The following is a 21,206-nucleotide window of genomic DNA, read 5'->3' as shown; positions in this document are numbered from 1 at the left end:
CAGATTTCTGAGAACTTAGTCCTTCTCTTCTCTTCTCTTCTCTTCTCTGGTTTTGCTTATTCCACTATCCGAATGCTAAGGTTGATTAAAGCAGGTTTCTGAGGTTATTTCACAGACATATGTTCTCACTTCCCTCTAGAGGTATCCAACTTCAGTATGAAGATAGAGTTGCTTGGTTTCTTTGGTTTTCATTGGAGTCAATTAATCATTTGAGTTAAAGCAAAAATGACACATCTGCAGGTTTCAGCTTCTTGGATTTTTATGTATTCGCTGCTTTTGTTCGTCTCATATAAAAATCAAGTGGGTATTCGGCTTTTTGGGGCGTTGGTGGGACAAAAAAAGCAATATGAAAGCGTTATCGTCGTCTCCGTTGGCTGTAGAAAATAAAGCTGCCTTCAGCAAGAATTGTTGATGATCCAAAGTAACTGCAACACTGTATATGTACATTATGAAATGTAATGCATCAATACTGTGCAGGCCACAAACAGAATTAGATTCACCTCCATTGTATTGAGGTTGAGGCAGAAATCTCACAGATGCAGCCAAATAAAACCAAAACACTATACACTGTTAAACACTACTAGAGGTAAGAGAGAAAATATGCACTTTCTGGTTTATTGGGTGAAAAAAATTGTGATTTATGTTTAGATAAACAGAAAGATTAAAAGCAATTTCCTGGGTTCAGACATTTCTTTTATGTGTGAAGCTGCAAAAAAAGGTATCTGAGAAGTAAATTAATTGTATAGGACTCTCACAAATCTTAAGGTTATTTCATGGAAGGTTAATATTTTGGAGATACATGATACATACACATACGATAGTGTGAGTTTCAGTACAAATACCAAATCTGGGCATTTTTCATAGCTTACCTTTAGAAATAACAAAAAAAAAAAAAGTAAATACACTTAAATGCTAGAAATTGATTTAAATTATGAACTGACTGTTCAAAGAATAAGTAGAGAAATCTTCTCAATTCGCAACGCTACAGACACATTTCAGTCAATACCAACAAAGTATTTAGGTTTGATACCCAGCACTGCCCTGACCTATTTTAGAAGCCTCTTCAACCAAAGTTTAACTCACTATGTCTGCACAGTCACTGGGGAATATAGTTAAGCTGTCCCCCTACCTGCATACATACATAAATTCATACATTATACACACAGCAATATTTCTGGCTGGAAGACTGGAGGTAGTCTGGCAGTCTGGCAGCTGTGTGGCTCCTTCTTAGTTCACAGAAACTATTTTTCAGAGCCACCAACAGTGCCGCTGTCCCTCAACACCCAAATCCTGCCATCCCTCAAACTCCCTCAGCCTTTTGCCAATTAGGCGCGCAGCACATTCTGTTTCCCACTGTTTCCCTGCAGACTCCACAGCTGTAAACGGTAGTTACAGCCAATATAGCCTCATGATGGGGGTGAGCAGTTAATCCCCGACTGCAGATGCACAAACACACCTCCACAGTCTAATCAACACAGGCTGTTCTTTACCTGTGACGAAATTTCTTTGTCACTTCCCCACTCTTGTCTGTGTAATATGCTGGCGTGATGCCGACACACCATTTACCCGTTCACTGTGCGGAAGGTCAAGGTTTAGACAAATGCATCATCGCATTTTGTGTTGAGGGCTGAGAATGGAATCAGACTGCAAAATACTTGTATCGCTGACTGTGTACATAAATAAATGCATAAATATACACGAGGCAGACATTGATGCAGAGACAGCTTACAACATAAAGCGACAAGGCCTGGCATATAGCTGTGTTCCACGTCAGTTATTTTCACGGAGTCAAAGCTGATGTAATCTGTGTGTCCTGTCATAAACACCGCGGGGATGTATTTTGTGCTGTCTTCTTCATTACTTGCATTGTTAAAAATGGCTCTCTGGGTCCTCTCAGTCAGCAGGATTAGAGCCCAGGATTAAGATTCTGCACAGAGAGCGAGTGGGTGTGCAGCAAGCGAGACCAGTTATTGGAATTGCCATCATTATCCTCTGGATATCTCATCATGAACTTCTCACCTCAGTGCCCCTTCAGCCACACTGTACACTGCACTTACTGAATGCACATACCTGCGGAACATTAAATGTACAGATGTTCGATAAGTACCACTTTTTAATGTGCGCTAGCTGAACTACTGCGGCACTGGTCTGCAAATCACATAAAAACTTTTCATAAGCAAAAAGTTAGTTTTGGTTTTATCCTGCGAACTTTTACACAGGACGATGAAGGTCTGTTGCATGAAGTGGGATGATTACACCCTACAACATATATATAGACACTGCAGGTATAGTGCATTGCCCACAGTATGCTCTCCACTGTGGGAGAGCTACTTTTCTCCTCTAAAACAGTGGTTCTCAACCTGGGAGATGGGATCTTTACAAGGGATGGCCAGGGGAATCTAAATGACTGTTTTTCTGACTGTAATGTGATCTAAATGTGCTGTATATTGTAATGGTGCATAGTTTTATATAATGGAACAGTCTACAAAACGTAAATCACTGATTAAAACAGTTTATAACTCATGTTACGGCTAGTTAAGGGTTGCTCTCACAGTAAAAAAGAAAACAGCTATTGGTCCTACCTAATGTACACCCAATTGATCACATAGTGATTGTTTAGCATGCATAACATGCCTATGAGTGATTGAAAGCATTGGTTCATACCCATTCTCTAGTAGAACTTATTAAAGACTGGGGATTGTGCACAAATCACTATTTGCAGGACTATGACTAGATTCCTTTGAGATTATTTCCCATCATGCTCCTGGTGGACATTTACGGGAAAATGACTGACTTAAGACGGCTCAGACAATCACCTTACTCCAAAGAGGGGAACTTACGGGAAGACGCTGCAACAGCGAAACTTTCATGATTTCATTCGACCTTGGAAATTTGTCTGTGACGGTGAAATTGCTTGAAAAATTGTTTGGTGTAAGATCGACATTTGTTGTATCCAACAATTCACATAGTTTTAGTTTTATTTGTCAAGGTTTTGAAATATCTGATTTAAAAACATTTTCTATCTCAGTATGATCAAGTTGAATGGATTTTTTTGTGCTGCCCAAAGAATGAAATAATTAAATCTGTCTGTATATTCAGACTGAAAGTGGCGAGAACGTCGACGTGACTGGAATTCATTCATTTTCTATGTGAGCCAGCATCATTAGTCAAAGTCAAGGCAACTTTATGTTCATAAGCTATGATGCGGTTCGGTGGCAACCAATCAGAATGTTGAAGTGCTCCGCTCTAGAGAACAAGAAAGAGGGAATTGCATGTTAACTAGCACCATAGCATAAAAAACAGTGTTACTTGACAATTTGATGCAAATCAGTCGGTAACGTTAATGTTGCTTCTTTTTGATTTCATGCGGTTAACTTAAACCCTGCTAGTGGTCAATCGGCACAAAGATAGCGGCTGAGATCTGTTTGCTTTAAATACAGTTTGAAAGACCTGCATTCCAAAACAAACTCGCTTAAGTTCACACTTAAACTTAAGGGTAGTGAATTCACCAAAATACTAAATGTGTGGTATAGTATGATAAAATATTTAACTCTTCAAATGTACTAAACATCCCTTACTTATTCTAAAAGTGATGAAAGACACAAGAATAGATTTTCCCTTTAACTCTAACATTCTTTACAACTGAACATATTTCAAAAGCAATGTCATGCAGTCACTGTTGAGTAACTGCACGCTGTAGTTGGATGGGGGTGTGTGTATGAGTTTGTAAGAGGAGAAACGTACGTGTGCATCCTGCTCTCTTAGCACAATGCACTTTCATAAGATGCCCCGTTGCCCCCAGGATGCTCTTTGCTCACTCAACAATAAAATGCACGGTATTGGAGGCCATGGACTGGCATTTCAGGCTGCACAGAAATGACGACCTTCACCTTCCACAAGAAGCCGTGATGATAAAAGAAATGCTGGAAGAGGAGTCTTAGCCCGGAGATTAGAATTAGGCGGTGAGCTGCACCTTTTGTTCACCCTGAGTCTTTGTTTGACGGCAAACACATCCAGATTGACTTGTCCTTCAGTCCAGACCTTGGCAAGTTACTTTTAATGATAGCACACTGTAATGATGTTCAGAGCAGTGAAGTAGAGAGCTCTGAGTGACACACACACATTCTCACTCTCTGCTCTGGCACACGCACACACACCGTCTTGCTCCCTTTCGCTTTCTTCCTCTGCAAAATCTGGCAAGGCGGCTGCTGTCTGAAAACAACGAGGTTAGCACATCTCATCACCACAGCAACAATTATGGTTCTATTTCAAGCTTATCTTTGCCTGGGTGTGCGTGTGGTTGAATTAATAACATGATCCTCCTCTGACAATCTGTCAGTCACTTAAACGCCTCACAGAGAGAGAAACGGAAACAGTGAGCCAGAGATTTCCCTGATTCCCGTCCGCTGCTCTGCGATGGCCCACATTAACGAGCACTTTGTAGTCTGACTGCTATCTGCCGCCATTGAGGAAGATGACTGTGATAGCTCATATTTCTCTCATCATTCCCTGATGGCTTGCAGGATTAATGGGAAAACCGAAGACTACGGCACTCGACAGCCATCTTGGGTTAAGGATGACTCAGCCCTTTTTGCTCGTTGTAGACTCATTAAACATCAAAAGGAATGGCTGATGAGCTCAGTAGTTGCAATAATGCACAGAATTTGTGATGCAGTGTTGAGTAAACAGTATTTAAAGCCGTCCTTGGTGGAGCAGTTCCGAGTGCCTGCTAGCGTGTTTGCCAGCGCAAAACACTGTGAGGTAGTTGTGTTTACGGTGCCTTGGTGTGACATGTTAAAGAGAAAAACAGACTGTGCCATTAGGTTGGAGGCGGATGTAAGTGGTGGTGGGAGATTAGGAACCAGACTTTTGTCTCATGTTCCTGACTCCCTGAGTATGTTGGTCGGCTTCCACCTCATTTCAGTGGCTAATACATTCCCACTCTTACTGTTTTCTCCCGCTCTCAATAATTGAATACGTCTGGCCGAGTTCTTGCTCCACAAAAAAACATGACTTCACTTTTATGGAGACATGATTTGACAACAAGCTTGGGATTAGATGGACCCTCCCACAAACGGAGAACAACATAGTTCTCTTGAGTCACACTTGTGTTTTTAAATATATCTTGAAAACTCATTTCTTTGTAGCAGAAACACTGTTTTCATACATTTGTGCCAGATGTAGTTTTGCTTGTGAAACAGGTAAGAGTGGAGAAGAAGGGGGGTGAATAAGAAATGCACATCAGTTACACCAGCGGTTCTCAAACTGAGTGGCACAGAGATGGGAAGGATGCACATGACCAAAGGGAAAAGCCTGCTACAACTTAAGTGCTCTGATTCTAGCAAGGCTGTGTAGATTCAGTTTAACAAGATGTCTAGATTCAGTTGTCTAGCTGTCTAGATTCAGTTTAAATAAATTTATTTAGAAATAAACCACATCATAAAAAGGACAAGATGGACAGATTTTTGACAGGAGAAAAAAAAACTGGTGATGCTTATCGATCAAATATGTCAGTCAAATCCAAAATATCAAAAAGCTCATCTTTCAATCACAGTCACAAGCTGAAAGAGGGAGGAAACTGTGTGTTTTCTTTTTTAAAAACTCAGTGAGTGGCAAAGTTTAACTTGCATTTTAAGCAATGCTATAGAAAAATGTGGCTATCGGATGATCCATGAAAAATCCCAGTGACTTTAATGTCACCAAGAAGTTTGCATTTGTGGTTCTGAGTGAAATATCTCCACAGCCATTTGATGGATTGCCAAGAAATTTAGACTATAGATTAAAGGCTGGTAATTTTGATTACTGATGTCACATCCTGCCCCACCAGTAGGTCAATATTTTCACTTTGTCCAATAATCTGTTTTCTGACCAAACTAATTCCCATTCCCTCACCTACACTTTATTTTTTACTGCTAATTAGCATGTTAGCATGCTGTAAGGCTAAACTAAGAAGGTGAATGCAGTAAACATTATATCTTCTAAACATCAGCATGCTAACATTGTCATTGTGAGAATGTTACTGTAGCATGTTTATGTTAGCATGTAGCTTAATATTTAGCTAAAAGCAAAGCTGTGCTTTGGGCTAAATGCCAGCATCAGCCTCACAGAGCTGCTAGCACGGCTTTACTCAGTGATATCAGTTGCTAAAAAATTCAATGGACATGTCAGGCAGGGGTGTGGGGTGTGTGTAACTGTTCCATTCACACACGCATGTCAATGTGGTTTAAACTTTGATTGGATGGATAAATGATTTCTTATTATGGGGTTTTGCTGACATGTTGCCTGAGCTAGATGCTAAATGAGGACCCACATGGGACGTTAAGTGTGTGTTTGTGTGCTTGTGTGTGTGAGTTCATTCTCCAGCTGTTTCATTTTGCACAGGTCACATTAATGATAGATGCATGGGCCATAGACTGCTCATTAAAGACAGAGTAGAAGAAGAAATGTGAAATGGAGAGGAGCCGGACTGTAGAGCACTATGAGACAGCAAAAAGGAAAGATCTGGAACTGAAGAAACAAAAAAGCAAAGGTACGCAAAAACAGCGCAATATAGAGCAACGACATGACTCAGCACCTGCAGGGCAACACTCCTCCTTCCTCTCACCCCCCCACCCCGTCCACCCCTGTCTGTCTGTCTCTCTGGGCCCTGGACTTCTCTCCTTCCCCCTGTGACATTATCACAGCAGCTCTGGCACTCCTGCTGTTGATGCTGCTGTTAATTCGCACACCCCGAGCTCACCCCCCCCCCCCCCCCACCCCCCACCCCCTCCAGTTCTGCTGAGTTGGGCTGATCGTGCCTTTACCTTACAGGAGGAAGGTCGTCCCTCCATCTCCTGTGAGGTGATGGACAGGGGGGAGGAGGGTGGAGGGCAGAGAAGAGGAGAGCATATGGTTAGTTAACTTTAATGCAGACCCAGATGTTTCTCTGTGTACTTGTGAGATTACTAGGCTGAAAATGTGTCATGCTATGACCATACAAGGGAATATTTGTAGTCTTTATTGTCGGGGGACTAAAAGCACATGTGGTTCTAGTGCTGGTAAAAGGGGATATAAGCATTTCCACTGTTGTCTTTATTATGATAAAAGAGAATAAATATTCATTTCCTTTTTAATTATTTGACTGTCAATTCATTATAGATTTTTATCACTCCACAATGTTTATAAAGTCTGTGGACATAATTTGGAGCCTGGAATAATATTGTAATTAAAGCTGCAACAGTAACACTCAGTAACACTCTCTATATACTGCATTTGTTTGTGTCTCTCTCACAAAGAGACACACTCACAAATGACTGAACATAGTTTTTGAATAGTTTAATTTGCTGAAGTCAAGCCAACATCTAAAACACAAATCTAATTACCTTGCTGGATTTTTATTTTTTCTAATTGTTTTTTTTTTTTTTTTTTTCTCCTTCTCTTACTTCATCCTTTTAAGCTGCTTATGCCAGACCGGTGTCCCTGTGCGGGTGCACTGCTAAAATGAGGTGAAATGAAGTGTGTAGAGAGAGGTTTGGGCGTGTGAGACCACTGCCTGTTTAACTCTGCATATCTCTGTAGCCAGCCAGCCGAGCAGACAGACTGGAAACCCAGCTACACAGTGGCCCATCAGGCGAGCCGCTGCACTCCTCTAATGCAGAATCCTCCAGCTGTAGTAACACTCCACATGCCAGTTATATAAGTGAAGAGAATTCATCTGACGGTACCGCACGAGGTGTGAGATTATAAGCCAGGCTTATGGCACACCGCTCACATTCTTTGCTTCTCTCAGCGGAGTCAGTGAGATGCCCCTTGATCCCAGTCTCACCTACAGCTGTCTGAAAAATTGAGTGGAGACTCTGCTGTAGACTTGCCACTAAAAGGTGCCCAAGGCAGTTTTGTCCTCTAAAATGGTCACAGGAAGCTGCAAAGTTAGAGCAGGATGGAGGAGATCGTGGCAGGGAGGGCTTGGTGGGGGTTAGGTGACAAGAGAGTGATGAGAGGAGCCAAACCAGAGGTGTTGCAAGTGTTAGTGCCTTAGAAGCCCCCCCCTCCCGTTTTGACTGAGTGCCACAGGGGAAGAGCAGAACCTGATGAAGAGGATGTTGGTGACCTGTCATACATCACATGATGGATGGAGAGGGATCAGGGGTCTACAGTAGCATCTGTCTGCCGGGGAATATGGGTGAAGCAGAGCATTAGAGAGAAGGGTTTAAAAACACACAGTGTAAGACACACCTCGGGGCGAAATGTCAGAATGCAGAGAAAGCAGGAAACCAGAAACGTATAGAGAAGCAGAAGAAGCCAAAAACACTAACAGTGTGGCTGGTGTGTTGTTTTGAGTAGAGCTTTTAAGCCAATCATGGTTATTTAATCCAAACCATGATTTTTCCCTGACCCTAACCAAATTGTTTTTCTGTCTAAACCTAACCAGACTGAGACTGAGACTGAACCACTGAGTGTCGGATCAGAAAACTGTTGCATTTTTGCAGTGTGATTTTGGAAGAACTGACTTTTAATGTGCTGTTTCGGCGAAAGGGGCGAGATTAGATTCCTTTAATAAAATAAAATCTGTCAGGCCTGTTCGTCTGCTAGTAAGTAAATCCACTTGTTACCCAGTAAAGATCATTGGATTAAAAGCATATTGTATGTTACTTCACAGCAAGTCTGTGGAAGTCCCATGTGCATCTATTGTAGAGAAAAAAAGAAAGGCGAGTGTTCAGTCTAATAGATGTGTTACATGGGAGAGTTACACGGTCCTGCATGTGTAACCTGTGTCTTTCCGAACGTCTTTGGGCAAACTGTGTATAATTGCTGCTTTTGGTCTCTCTATGAGATGATCCAGTGCACTGAGACAGGTATCAGGGAACACTTCCACACCTGATCACATATTCCCTGTTCAGAGGACTGTTAATGAACTGACAGTCAGACAACAGAGATAATAACCTCCCAGTGGACGTCCCACATGCCTCAGGGAGAATGCCTCAGAATGAAATACAGAAATAGACACCAGACATTTGCTCACATTTCAATGTGTACGGAAAAAAAATGTAAACTTTCTCCATGAGTTTTGGGAAATTTCGATAGATGAGGCAGATTTAGGGAAAGTTACAGCACCTCCAAAAAATAAAATTGCATCATTTTATCTCTATTAAACTCTGTGGAATGAAATAAACATCACGAAAGTAACTGATTTTTTCCCCCCTCCTTTATTGGGTACAGTGATCTCAGTAGTAAAAGTGCCATGATGTGTTTCAGCCTTACATAATGATTTTCCCAGTGAGTCTGCGTTTTCTTACAACACAGCATTAACATGTCGGCTTTTGCAATTCGTCGAACAAATCTCTTCAAGCAGATGCATGACATGTGCTTGTGTGTGAGAGAGAGTTATGTCTTGAGCTTGGAGTGTTAATCTAATTTTGTGGCTTCCGAACGAGGTGTTGGTCTAAGTGAGGGTGTTAACAGTCTGCCGCTTCACTGGGGGTGCCAGGCGCCGCTTCCGTCACTGCAGATATTTTCTCTGAGCCACCAGTGTTTGAGAGGAGGAGTACTGCTGATGCTAGGTGAAATGGCAACATGGTGCGAAAATGACAGGATAGCAGAGGATCTTCATACGAGTTGGGTGTAAAGCAGCAGTAGTTTAAAGCGGTCCGCCTGTTCGGAGGAAGATTCAAAATGCAACTCATGATATCAAGGTCAATCTTCTACCGTAACAGTCACTGCAGTAGAATGAAAATGAAATTGTAAATGTTGAGAAAAAAGAGTTTTAAAGGCCAGAGTTGTGATAGAAATGACACCAACCCCCCCCCCCCCCCCCCCACCCCCATGAATGTCTATTGTTAAAAGACAGTTGCTGTACAGTGTGTTCATCTGCCTGGCTGGCTGTAGAGAAATAACCTACAAGTGAGTGGATGGCTGAAGGGGTACAATAGAGCCCATTGAGCCCCCGTCGCAGAAAAAAATGAGGCCTGCTACAATAGCAGTGTTATCTGCGGGGAGGAGGAATGAGGAACTTCTCTGATGCGACAGCCTCACTAACAGTCTCTGACAGGACCCAGGATGCCACAAAGACCGCACTGTAGCACTGTACTTGTACTGCAATGAACAGATCAGAGCAGTGTGTGTGTGAGGTGGTGTCTCTATGTGTGTGTGTGTGTTTTTTTTTTCTTCTTTTTCTTTTATTTATCCAATGCCTGGTTACTGTGCCTGTTCTGATGTCTTACAGTCAGATACATCCACACCTGGCAGCTTCACTGTACCACACATCTGCTGCTGAGGACTGTTGTTGTTACTGGCATGTGTTGGGCATGTGTGTGAGCTATGGAGAGCTCTTGACTGCTGGGAGAAGAAGATGTTAGCATTCTTTCATCATCAAAGAGCAAGTTTCATCATCTCAAATGTAAAGTTTTAGCCCACAATTACACGTTCAGTATGTAGAGTAGTATTTGATGTGATTGGCTCGCACTCAGGGAGATTTTGAGAACAAGGAAAAGATCAAAAACTAGTCAAGTCAAGTTTATTTGTAACGCCTAATTTCGCATGCAAAGTCTCAATTGTCTCTACAGGCCCACAACATCAATGATTCCTGACCCAGCTTGAGCTCTCAAAGCAGACAAGGAAAAAGAAAAAGAGCTAAAAAGAAAATCCTAGCACTTCAGGAAGAAATCAAAAAAAGGAAGACAACTCCGGGGAGAAATTCAAAGAGGAAAAACAAAGTCATAGAAAGTCAAAAAGAAAAAAAAACATTTAAATTACCAAATAAATTTCTGAATCTGATAGTTCGTCTTACCCTCCCTCTACCTGTATCTGCATCCATGCAAGAAAAAGGAAGCTTTCCAAAATGTTTATGAAAGGTCTTCACTACACATATCTTTGCTATTACTGCTATTGCTGACTGTTATTGTTGCCACATTAACAGCAATTTACTGAGCCTCAGTACATTCTGAACATCACTGAAAGGCCTGTTGTTATTTCACGGATCTGGTTGTTCAGGCTTTAGGTAAACCAAGGATAACTAACAGATAGAAAAAGTTGGCAACAAGACTGTATATAGCTAAAGTCGTTGACTCCTGTTGTTGATGCTACAGCACATCACTATCCCTCAGAAACATATGGAGCACATGTAGTTTGTTGAAATGGTCTCGTTTCCCTGTGTGTGAGCTGAATTTGAACAAAAAGGATATTCTGGGACAGTTTTGAGATGAGGTTGCCAGATTGGAACTTGGTTTCCCCGGTTTCAGTCTGTTTGCCTGCTAGACCAGCTGTGATGCAACCCTCTTTGGAGAGGCAGACGGAGAACATGCAACCTTTATTCTGAAAAGCCAGGCCCGCCGGGACGACGGCTCCTGAAACAGCGTCAGATGGCAGCGAGGCCTGTGGACATGAGGGGCATTCTGATGTGAGTCAACAACGGCCTCCAAAACTCGAGAGAGAGAGAGACAGAGAGACAGAGAGAGAGAGAGAGAGTAGGTTTAGAACATGAAATAATAGGATCGCCACGCTGTCACAATAATGGCCTGTGTTGTTTTCTGTTGCGAGGTGAGGAGGAAAAGAGGATTTGAGGGTTGAGAAAGCGTGCTGAAATATTCCCAGAGCTCATCATTATTCTGTCACCCTTCCATAGTCAAGTACATCTCCCCTCTCTATTAGCACATACAGTACATCTACAGTAGCAAGATCACATCTTCAGTCCTGCTGATTGGTATTCATAGCAATGCAGAGATGAGTCGTGCTGAGCAGAGTTTGGTCTGTGCGCGCATCAGAGAGGGAAAGAGAGACAGAGAGAGAACAGGGGAGAGAAGTAGGGAAAAAAGTGATTACTTCTCTGTAGTCAAACTGTTTCAAAGCCTCCTCTCCCCCTTCTGTCAAGAGATGAGGCTCACGCTGAAGCTGAGGGCAGGCAGACACTGAAGATCTCTTCCTGTTTTCCAAACTCCTCATCATGTTCTCTCAGAGAGAAACTTTTTTCCCAGCGTGTGTATGACGACTCTGAAGTCTTCCTCTGCCATAAAACTTTGCATGAACTTCCTTTGTTTTCACAAAGGCTTCTGGGAGTTGAGAGCAAAGGCGAACTCTTTTTCATATTTTTGTATGAAAATGTCTGGCGCCTCACTTTTGAGGTTGTGGCATTGCACATCTTTGGTGAAAAGTTTCTGAGGCTTGTGTGAAATTGTTGAGACTGTAAAGACAGTCGAGCATGAACACGGCATCCATCATCTGTCACTTAGCCGTTTGGATTTCAGATTTGTTGCTTCAGACGAATGGAGGCAGTGATGACAATGAAGCTCAGCTCAGTCCAGTTTGTTCTTGGCTTTTTTTTTTAACAAGCAAACTTCACACAGTGTGTAAGGCAGTCAGAAAAGCATTCTAGTACATCATTGCGCTGGTTTTTCCCACCAACACATTTGTTGTGTTCTCAGGCCCAAATGTCCCTCTGTAACCAAAATCTCTATTTACCCTTAACGATTGAAGTGGATTTCACAGAAGAGATCAGAGTTTAAAAATCTGTTTAACCTTTGCCATATCCCTGAATCCCCTCAGTGATCAAACTGGAATCAACAAAGGTTAAGCTTCCAAGCTGAAAGAACAGCTGAAACTGTACATACATGTGCAATGCTGCAAACACAAGTGAAAATCTTCCATGCCCAAAAAAAAGTAGATGACCAGCCATTAATTTGATAATCTGCCTTTTTAATATGTGGCCTGTATTCCACTGTATGTCTTGAATAAATATTGTTTGTTCCTGGTTTAAAAAGGAATAAAACACACAGATTTATTGAACTGAATTTAACTGAATATAAAGATTTTGGAGTTATGTAGAAACTCGCTAAACTCTCTTACAAAGACAAAAGTCTATTTTGCGATATTAAGCATTCAGTGTCTGTGAAAGTACCAAAAAAAACATCTGCACTATGATAGGGTAACCGTTTTGTCAAGCAGAAAATCAGTTTGCTCTAGTGCTGCGGTATTGATCACATTGTGAGGGTACATGTCACTTGGATAGATTTCCTTTTAGGCATAAACCCTTCAGAGAGAGCGCCGCCATGTTTTTATTGACCCTTCCTGCCTCTGCCTCTGTTGTTGCAGGTAAAGTATTGAACACGGACCTGCGCCACTACCTCAGTCTGCAGTTTCAGAAGGGCTCGCTGGACCACAAGCTCCAGCAGATCATACGGGACAACCTCTACCTACGCACCATCCCCTGTAAGTGCATCATACACGGCTGCATACATAACTCCTCATTCGCTGCACTCAAAAGCTCCTTGCGGGCACAGAGCAAACCAGGAAACACACACATCATAACCTACTTTAAGTGCATATATGTTTTTTCATCCGAAGCACCGTATGGGAAGAACGAGGATGTTCTGTTCAGCTGAAAATCCGTCCCACGAGAAGCAGCGTTAACATGTTCCTCTTTCCATTAAGCTATGTGGGACTGAGTCGCACACATCGTACCTGCAAACACAAACTCACACGTACCTAATGCACAGACATTGTCATGGTCTCACAGCTGTCTGTCACACACTCCACGAAACACACACACACACACACACACACACACACACACACACACACTGTCACCATAGCAATCCGACCAAGGACATCTCTCTAACCCCCATGTAACTTATTTACTCCTGTGCCGTATCAGCACAGTGATCAGAGTCATATTCTTCCCATAAATAACCCTGTGTTTTCACTCCACTGCTCTGCTTTCACGCGCTGACACTCCGCTCAGTGGGCCCGTCACAAACTATCGTTCTTTGCTGAAATCAGTAATGGAGGGGGTAAATAAAAAGGTTGGCACTTTGGACAGCCAAGAACAACTGCAGTGAGCTGTGTATGTTTTACAGTATGTTGATTAACATTTTTTTATTTTATTTTTTTTTAAATATTGACAATGCAAAACAGCTGCTGATGTAATAGTCTCTAGGATTGCTGCATAAAATGGCACCATATATCACTGAAAGGAGTGATAATGTTCATGATGTTTTTGGAGTGGATGTACCGGGTACAATTTGCTTTTTGCCATGCAGACAAAACACCTGGTATCTGTGAAATGTCACTTTCCAAGAGCTGAGAAGAAAAAAAACAAACAAATACATTTATAGCCCGACGCCTCTGCATTTTCTGTCTTTTTTTCAGATTACTGAAAGGTTTTATGAGCTTGAATGTTGTAATTTTTTGAAACGAAAGCATGAAAATTACCAAAATTAGAGCGACAAGGCTGTTAGTACAGAAAAGGTGCAAATTAATATCCTGATTAAGGTTTGTGTGGGTTGCAGAAATGCAGATTATTTGCCACACTGGTGCAAACATCTCTAAATTTAGAATTACAGGTTTATTTTCTCGAAAATACTTTTTTTTTTTAAAGGTAAACTGCTTCTGTCTGCTGCCAATGTAATTTGCTCTCAAACTTCCTATTTATACATGAAGATGGTTCTTGACTTAAAAAAGAAAGGTCATTTCTGATTCATTTATTATAAGGGGCTGAATAAGGGGAAAAAAAGGGAAAAAAAAGACATTTTTAAAACACCATGTGACGCGTGGAAGTGAAATCACATCAGCAGGAGACGCTGACTGTGACGCAGTATCTGTAATTCTGAAACTGTGGTGACGTTCGCGCAGATATATTGGCCTAAATATTTACCACGTCCTGCTGAAGCCCGACTCCGCTCAGACGAACGCCATAATTGAGTGTAGTCAAGGCTTTAGTCATATGTAGAGCGACTGCTCCTGAGGCGATGACAGAGTCTTAGGCACAGCACTGTCACAAACAAGCAGCATCTCTGCTCTCCACCCCCCCCCATGGGCTGGAAGTTGCTCTGTCTTGTTCGGAGGGGACTTGCATGCACAAGTGTGAAAGTTTTTAGGAAATAAGCTGCTTACCTTTCATGTATATTTAATTTCTGATTTTTTTTTTTTTTTTTTTTCTGGAGGGGGAAGGGATATTTTTCTCACCACCAGTACTTCTTATTTTCCATTTTCCTTCCCTCTCTGTCTGCCATCCCATCTCTCCTTCATTCACTCCCTCTTTCTTTCTTTCATATATCTGTCCATCACTTTCTAAGCTTTGCTCTTTCATGGGCAGTTGAGTTCAACTTGAATTGTTATTGAATTTTTCTTTTTCAAAGCTCAGCAGCACTGGCGGAATCTCTGGTCAGTTACAGCGGACGGACAAGATGATTATAGACTTTTACAAGACTCATGGCATCAGTGATTTCTCTTCCAGGAACACTGCAACCTGTCATTCTCACCCGCACTTTCCTCCACACACATAAGCCTCTCTGCTCTGCTCTCAGTCACTCACACTCACCTGTACACAAACCCCCGACATGAACTACCACCGCGAACATGGCTGTCTATTTTTTTTTTTTTTAATGTACAATAGTGGCGGTTATTGAGGTTTTACAGCTCGTAACCACCATTCATCATCAGCAGCCAGTGGGCTCGCCGCATGAATCTGACTCTCTAATCCCCTGCTTGAATTACTGTCTTAATGAGCAAGAGACCAGGACTCGCACAGTGACGGCACCTCCATCATTCACTCGCTCTCGCTCGCTTTCAGTCTCCCATCCTTCACCCTCTCTATTTCACTTTCACTCTTTCTCTGTTTCAATTACCTTTGCCTGCCTTTTTTTCTTTTTTTTTCTTTTTTTTTAAACTTGGTTTGCTCCTTTTGGTTTATTAATTTCTGCACTTTCTGTTCACTTGATTTTGTGAACATCATCAAATATGAATATATCAAAAATTATAAAAACAAAAGCATTTTCATTAATTCAATTTCCTAGTGTAATAAGTAGTTAATAACAGGGTTTATAATCACATAAATCTGCAGTTCTTATGTTTAAAGATCAACACATTCATTAAGAAAGTCCATATATTCAACTGGTCCAGAGCAGGTTCCTAGACTGACCCCTGCCATCAACCAGATTAACAAATTTTTTAACACATTTCCTCTCAAAGTATTTATAATATTCACAAGATACAAAGTTTGAAGTTCAAACATCAGCTGTCTTAAGGAATATCACTTCAGCACTTTTCTCAAGAACTCAAGAAACTACATGCATTTCCAGGTCTCTTTTGTATGACAATTACCTCTGCAGAAAACTGTCTTTAACCACAGTGGACCACAGAGCAGCTACAATACAAAGTGCTTGTTGAGTAATGGGCTTGTCTGTTTCTCCCAAAATTCACTCTCCCTCTTGCTCTCACTGCAGTTATTTGGCTCCAGCAGCTCCACCCTCTAAACATGCAGCCCAGACTCAACTCCTCACCTTTTTGTTGCTGTGCACCAAAAGGAAGAGAGAAGTCATTTTCTCATCGTCAGAAATCAATACTTGGGGTAGAGGTATACAAGGCAGGTTGAAGGAGTAGTGGTACGCCACAAAATTACAAATTACAACACAAAAACAGTTTCTAGGATGTTTTAAACATCACAATTTGATGATAAATAAGAAAATCTGTGGGTGGTTTTATACCTAAAATGTGTGTGACAATCACAAAAACAGCAAGAGGATTAGTAGAGATAGTTTGTGTCACTGTGCCAGTGGTCCACTTTAGTTAACAGCCAAACTGCTGTACTTCCATACAACTGCAGCTGATCTGTGTTTGTGCGTGCTAACAACACTACGGAGTCAATTCTGCTGAGGTCAAGCACTTTGTGGCCATAATGAAAGTATTAGTTTCTACTTTTAGACCAGTTTAGTTCAGCATAGTTCATGTTGAAAGAAAAGAAATATGAAAGACAGGCAATGACAGACTTGTCTGTACTGGAGGAATAGACAAGTGAGGAGAAGAGAGACAAAGAGAGCAAGGTCTTATACTGTCTATGTGTGGTAAATCCCTGTGTCTCCTTCACTGGGTTTTGGGATGGGCTCCATCTCATTTGGATTCTCACAAAAACACCAGAGGCTCTCAAGAGCTCTGGAGAGGACAAAAGGAGGAGGATTTTTTTTTTAAGACGACAGAGAGCTCAGGGTCACACGCAGTCCCTGGACTCCCCACTGAGATTAGAGATGGGCAGAAAGAGTTTGATCTCTCACAAACTGTCCATCTCAATAGTGTGTGTGCCCGCGCACGCACACACACACACACACACACACTGATGGTGCAGGTACACATGCACAGTAATTCAGGGGGAATCGGGACACGTCTTGGACACATACATCTCTGCCCTGTGACCTTTCTGCTTAGAGAGATTCTGCTACCATTTCAGGAGCCGATTCTTTGTTTTCTTTTCATATCTTCCTTCTCCTCCCTGTCTTCCTCAGCGGACCGTTATTGTATTGTAGGGTAAAAGAATAGAAGGTTTTAAATAAGTTGTTTTGTATTTCTTACCTCTGTGTCATTAGTTAAAAGTGAACACTTTCACCATCATCTGCCCCCGGCAAGAAACCACATCTGGCGGCAGAGAAAACGTACTAATAGCCCCTTTAATAACATTAACTTTTTGGGGAAGGGAAGTAAATATCTTCTCGTTAAAGGAAAGACAACTCAGTCTGCCTGTATGTTCATGTTTATTGGTTTGTTGCTGTGTCACATTTGACAGGCATGATAGATATCAGGTTGTGTATAATGCTATGATGATGTCACTGCGATGTTTAGTAGCTGTCAATCATAATTATGTTTTATACATGGTACAGCAGCTTTGCATGGATGGTTCACTTATGTTTACCTGTTGGTAATTCAGATTCTTTTTTTCTCTGTTTCTCAGCCACAAACATTGAAGCTAAAATTTATTAGATGAAAGTAAGAACAGGAACAAAGGAACCAAACTCTAAAGAGGAGATTCAGGTACAAGCTACAAAAACGAATAGAAAAGAAATAAAATGGCACTGTTTCTGTCTTGCTGCCTCCGCATTCCACAAACAATCAGGGGCTTATGTTATGGCCATGAATAAACATCACGATCTAACCTCTTTGCAGCAACAAAACCATGCAGAAAAAACTGTAGCCTACAAGATTCTGTTTTTTGTGCCATCCCAAAGTGAGTGCTGGCCTCGACCTGTCCACCCCTATGAAAATTGTTTGACTCAACCACTGCTCTCCTGTTCCCTCTTTCTTTCTTGCCATTTCAACGGCAATGCCCTAAGCCATCTTTTTTTTTTTTTTCTTTTTTCTTTTGAAGCACTAGCATAAAACTATGCACGAAATCACCATGTTAAATTTAAGGCCTGCCATTTCTGACTGACTACCTCTGATGTTCCCGTTGTGACATCCTCCAAGTCCAGACGGTTCGTAAAATAGGTCTCAGCAGTGCACAGGCCTGAGACCTTGCAAGACTAAATTGACAATTTGTTTCAGTAAAGGACAGACAGACACACGTAAATGCATAGCTTCAACCTCGCATGGCCATAAAATGAAAGAAATAACTTGACATTTTGAAAGATACGCTTTTTCACTTTCTTCCCAGGAGTTAGATGAGACAACTCTGTGTCCAATGATGTTTATATATCCATGTAATGAGGAAATGTTGTTAATTTACATGAGTGAAATGCTCACTGAAATGTTTTTCCCCTCAAATATCTGATATTGCAGTACGACATCCAGTCGAGGTGACTACAGCACTTTTTTAAGCACTCACAGCACTTGGTTAAAGTTAGGGAAAGTAAATGGAATGGACTGCACTTATATAGCGCTCAAACGGCTTTACAGTGCAAGCCACATTCACCCATTCACACACACGTTCATACAGCGCTTTTCCCTACACATACAGTATAGCGCTTTTATACCATACACGCACATTCACACACCCATGATACATTGAAGGGCAATTTGGGGTTCAGTATCTTGGTCTTGCTTAAAGACACTTCGAAATGCAAACTTGAGTAGGCAGGAACCAAACCGCTGGACAACCCGCTCTACTTCCTGAGCCCCCAGCCGACCCGATTGTGGTCTGGTTTAATACAGAAAAAATTATGTTGTTGGTAGTTTTATTTTGGATAGAGCCAGGCTAGGTGTTTCCTCCTCTTTCCAGTCTGTATGTTAAGCTAAGCTAACTGGCTCCTGGCTGCAGCTTCAAAATTATGAGAGTAGTGTTGATCTATCTATCTCTTGTAGCTACACCTAATACAATTCAAATGTATTCCCTGATGTATCAACCGACACTGTGAATAACTTGATATGCTGACAGAAAATCTTTGTTTTCTTTGATAAAGCCTCTCTACACACAAGCTCCTCTCTTGTCTTGTTTAATTAACGGTGTTGTATTGATATTATATCAATGCACTGTTACATTTTGTTTGAACAATCAGCCTCCAACAGTGTATTTGAAGGCACATCCAAAGTGTCAATGTCCTTATTGCAAAGGAAAGTACGACAGGATTTTACAAAGTTCTGCTTTAAAAGATTTGATGCTTTCACTCGGCTCTACCCTCAAAGCTCAGCAAGCCCTCATTATATTGTCAGCGAATGATCCACAATAGGAGACTTATGGTATATATCGGTGTGACATCCAGGATGATGGCTCAGGGAGATACTTGGCAGGTACATAACTGTGGCTCAAGTAATTGGGCTACAGGGGACATCTTTGAGGGACCACAGCCAGTGCCAGCAGGCAGACAAGTTGGTAATGAGAAGCAGCAGAGGCTGGCATTCTCACACACGATGCAATGTCAACAGCTTTTGGTAACGCAAACTGTGGTATCAAGGCACATTGTGGAAGGAAAGCCTCTCTGATGGTTTTATTTTCTTTTTCAAGAAAAAAGATTTTCCTCCTCTGCTTGGGTGCGGGGAAGCTGTCACAGTCCAATTAGCGGGAAAATATGAGAGTGGAAAAACAAAAGGGAATGGCAACATAAAGTTACTTAATAGGCCATTGGGCCATCACAATCTGCACTGCTAATTGGTGCAGGCTCCACAAATGTCAAGAAATTTGTGGTCCTGGTCAAAATTATTGGCAGCCCTGAATTTCAACTACATAATTCATATGTTAAATTAACCAATTGTGTAAAATCAGAATATAAAATCATCCAACTTTATTGAAGAAAAGGAAAAAAAACAACTTAATAGTGCAAATGAAAAATGTACCCTAGACACAATTATTGGAACCTTTTACTAATATTTGTGTTTCTTTGGCAATAATGACTACCTGTCATCATTTTTTACCATCACAACTTCTCGCAGCTGTCTCCTGGTAGTTTCTCTTCCATTGCTTTATGCCTCCAAGCTCTTTTAAGTTTGCAGGAGTTATTTTTGCAATGGCAAGTTTCAGCTCTCTCTAAAGTATTTCACTGGAATTTCGATCAGGACTCATTGCTGGCCAGTTTAAAACAGTCCGTCTTCTCCTTTTCAACCATGTTTATCTTATGTGCTTTGGGTCGTTATCCTGCTGAAATACCCAAGACCGTCATCTCTTGTACCGGAGGCAGCAAAGCAGCCCCAGGGCATGATAGAACCTCCACCATGTTTTACTGTAGGTAGCGTGTTCTTTTCCTTATCGGCCTTATTTCATTGCCTATAAACAAACTGATGCACTGCATTCCCAAACAGCTCTACTTTGGTTTCATCTGTCCATAGAACATTATCCCAGAAGGACTGTGGCTTATCTATGAAAGTTTTCGCGGAGTCTTTCTTTCACTAGTCGTTGGCTCCTTGGCTGAAGCTGATGTTTCTTCCACAATCTGCACCAACCTTCGCAGACTTCTCTCAATGAGTTTCTTCTTATTATTATTAATCTAAAAACTTCTTCTTCTTCTTCTTTTAGGGTGCAACTTATTACTTGACTTGACTGTGAATGAAGATTCATTCACTGGCTAATTCAGGTCATGTGAACACTGAAAATCAAGATATCTTACTTGTTTTTAAGCTTGTTTGAATAATGACTTTAAATTCATCAAAAGACAATAATTGTGTCCAGGCTACAATTTGTGTTTTTGTTATTTCATTATTATGCAAGTTCTCTTTTGTTCAGTAACCTTGGACATTTGATTAAATATTCTGGTTCATTTGCATTTATTCCTGGAGATATTCTGAATTATGCACTTGAAATTCAAGGGTGCCAACAATTTTGACCAGGGCTGCACTCAGGATATGCAGCAACATATTTCAGTGAAAGTGCATCATAGTCGTAGAAGAATATGCTATTTAAATTTTAGTTTCAATGCAACTTACTGTTATCAAACAGATCAGCGAATGTCCTCAATGTATAGTTAATACAAAGCCCTACTGTTGTTTGTTGCTGCCACTGTGTCTTTTTGCTGTTGTACTGAGGTATACTGGGGGTCAAATTG

At 41.4% G+C, this 21,206-nt stretch overlaps 1 protein-coding gene across 4 annotated transcripts in view; it reads left to right on the top strand.

Moving 5' to 3' along the window:
* LOC130186931 (membrane-associated guanylate kinase, WW and PDZ domain-containing protein 3-like) overlaps positions 1–21,206 on the top strand; it is a 121,598-nt gene that overhangs the window by 65,081 nt on the left and 35,311 nt on the right. For all 4 annotated transcript variants that reach the window (XM_056404303.1, XM_056404293.1, XM_056404328.1 and 1 more), the window contains exon 2: positions 13,063–13,179. In XM_056404303.1, the coding sequence (XP_056260278.1) occupies positions 13,063–13,179 (117 nt within the window). The remainder of the gene's footprint in view (positions 1–13,062; positions 13,180–21,206) is intronic.

This window comes from Seriola aureovittata, chromosome 2 (assembly GCF_021018895.1).
Source record: "Seriola aureovittata isolate HTS-2021-v1 ecotype China chromosome 2, ASM2101889v1, whole genome shotgun sequence".
In the NCBI taxonomy this organism is placed as follows: Eukaryota; Metazoa; Chordata; class Actinopteri; order Carangiformes; family Carangidae; genus Seriola; species Seriola aureovittata.
The sequence above is the reverse complement of the archived record's forward strand: the minus strand, read 5'-3'. Positions and strand labels throughout refer to the sequence as shown.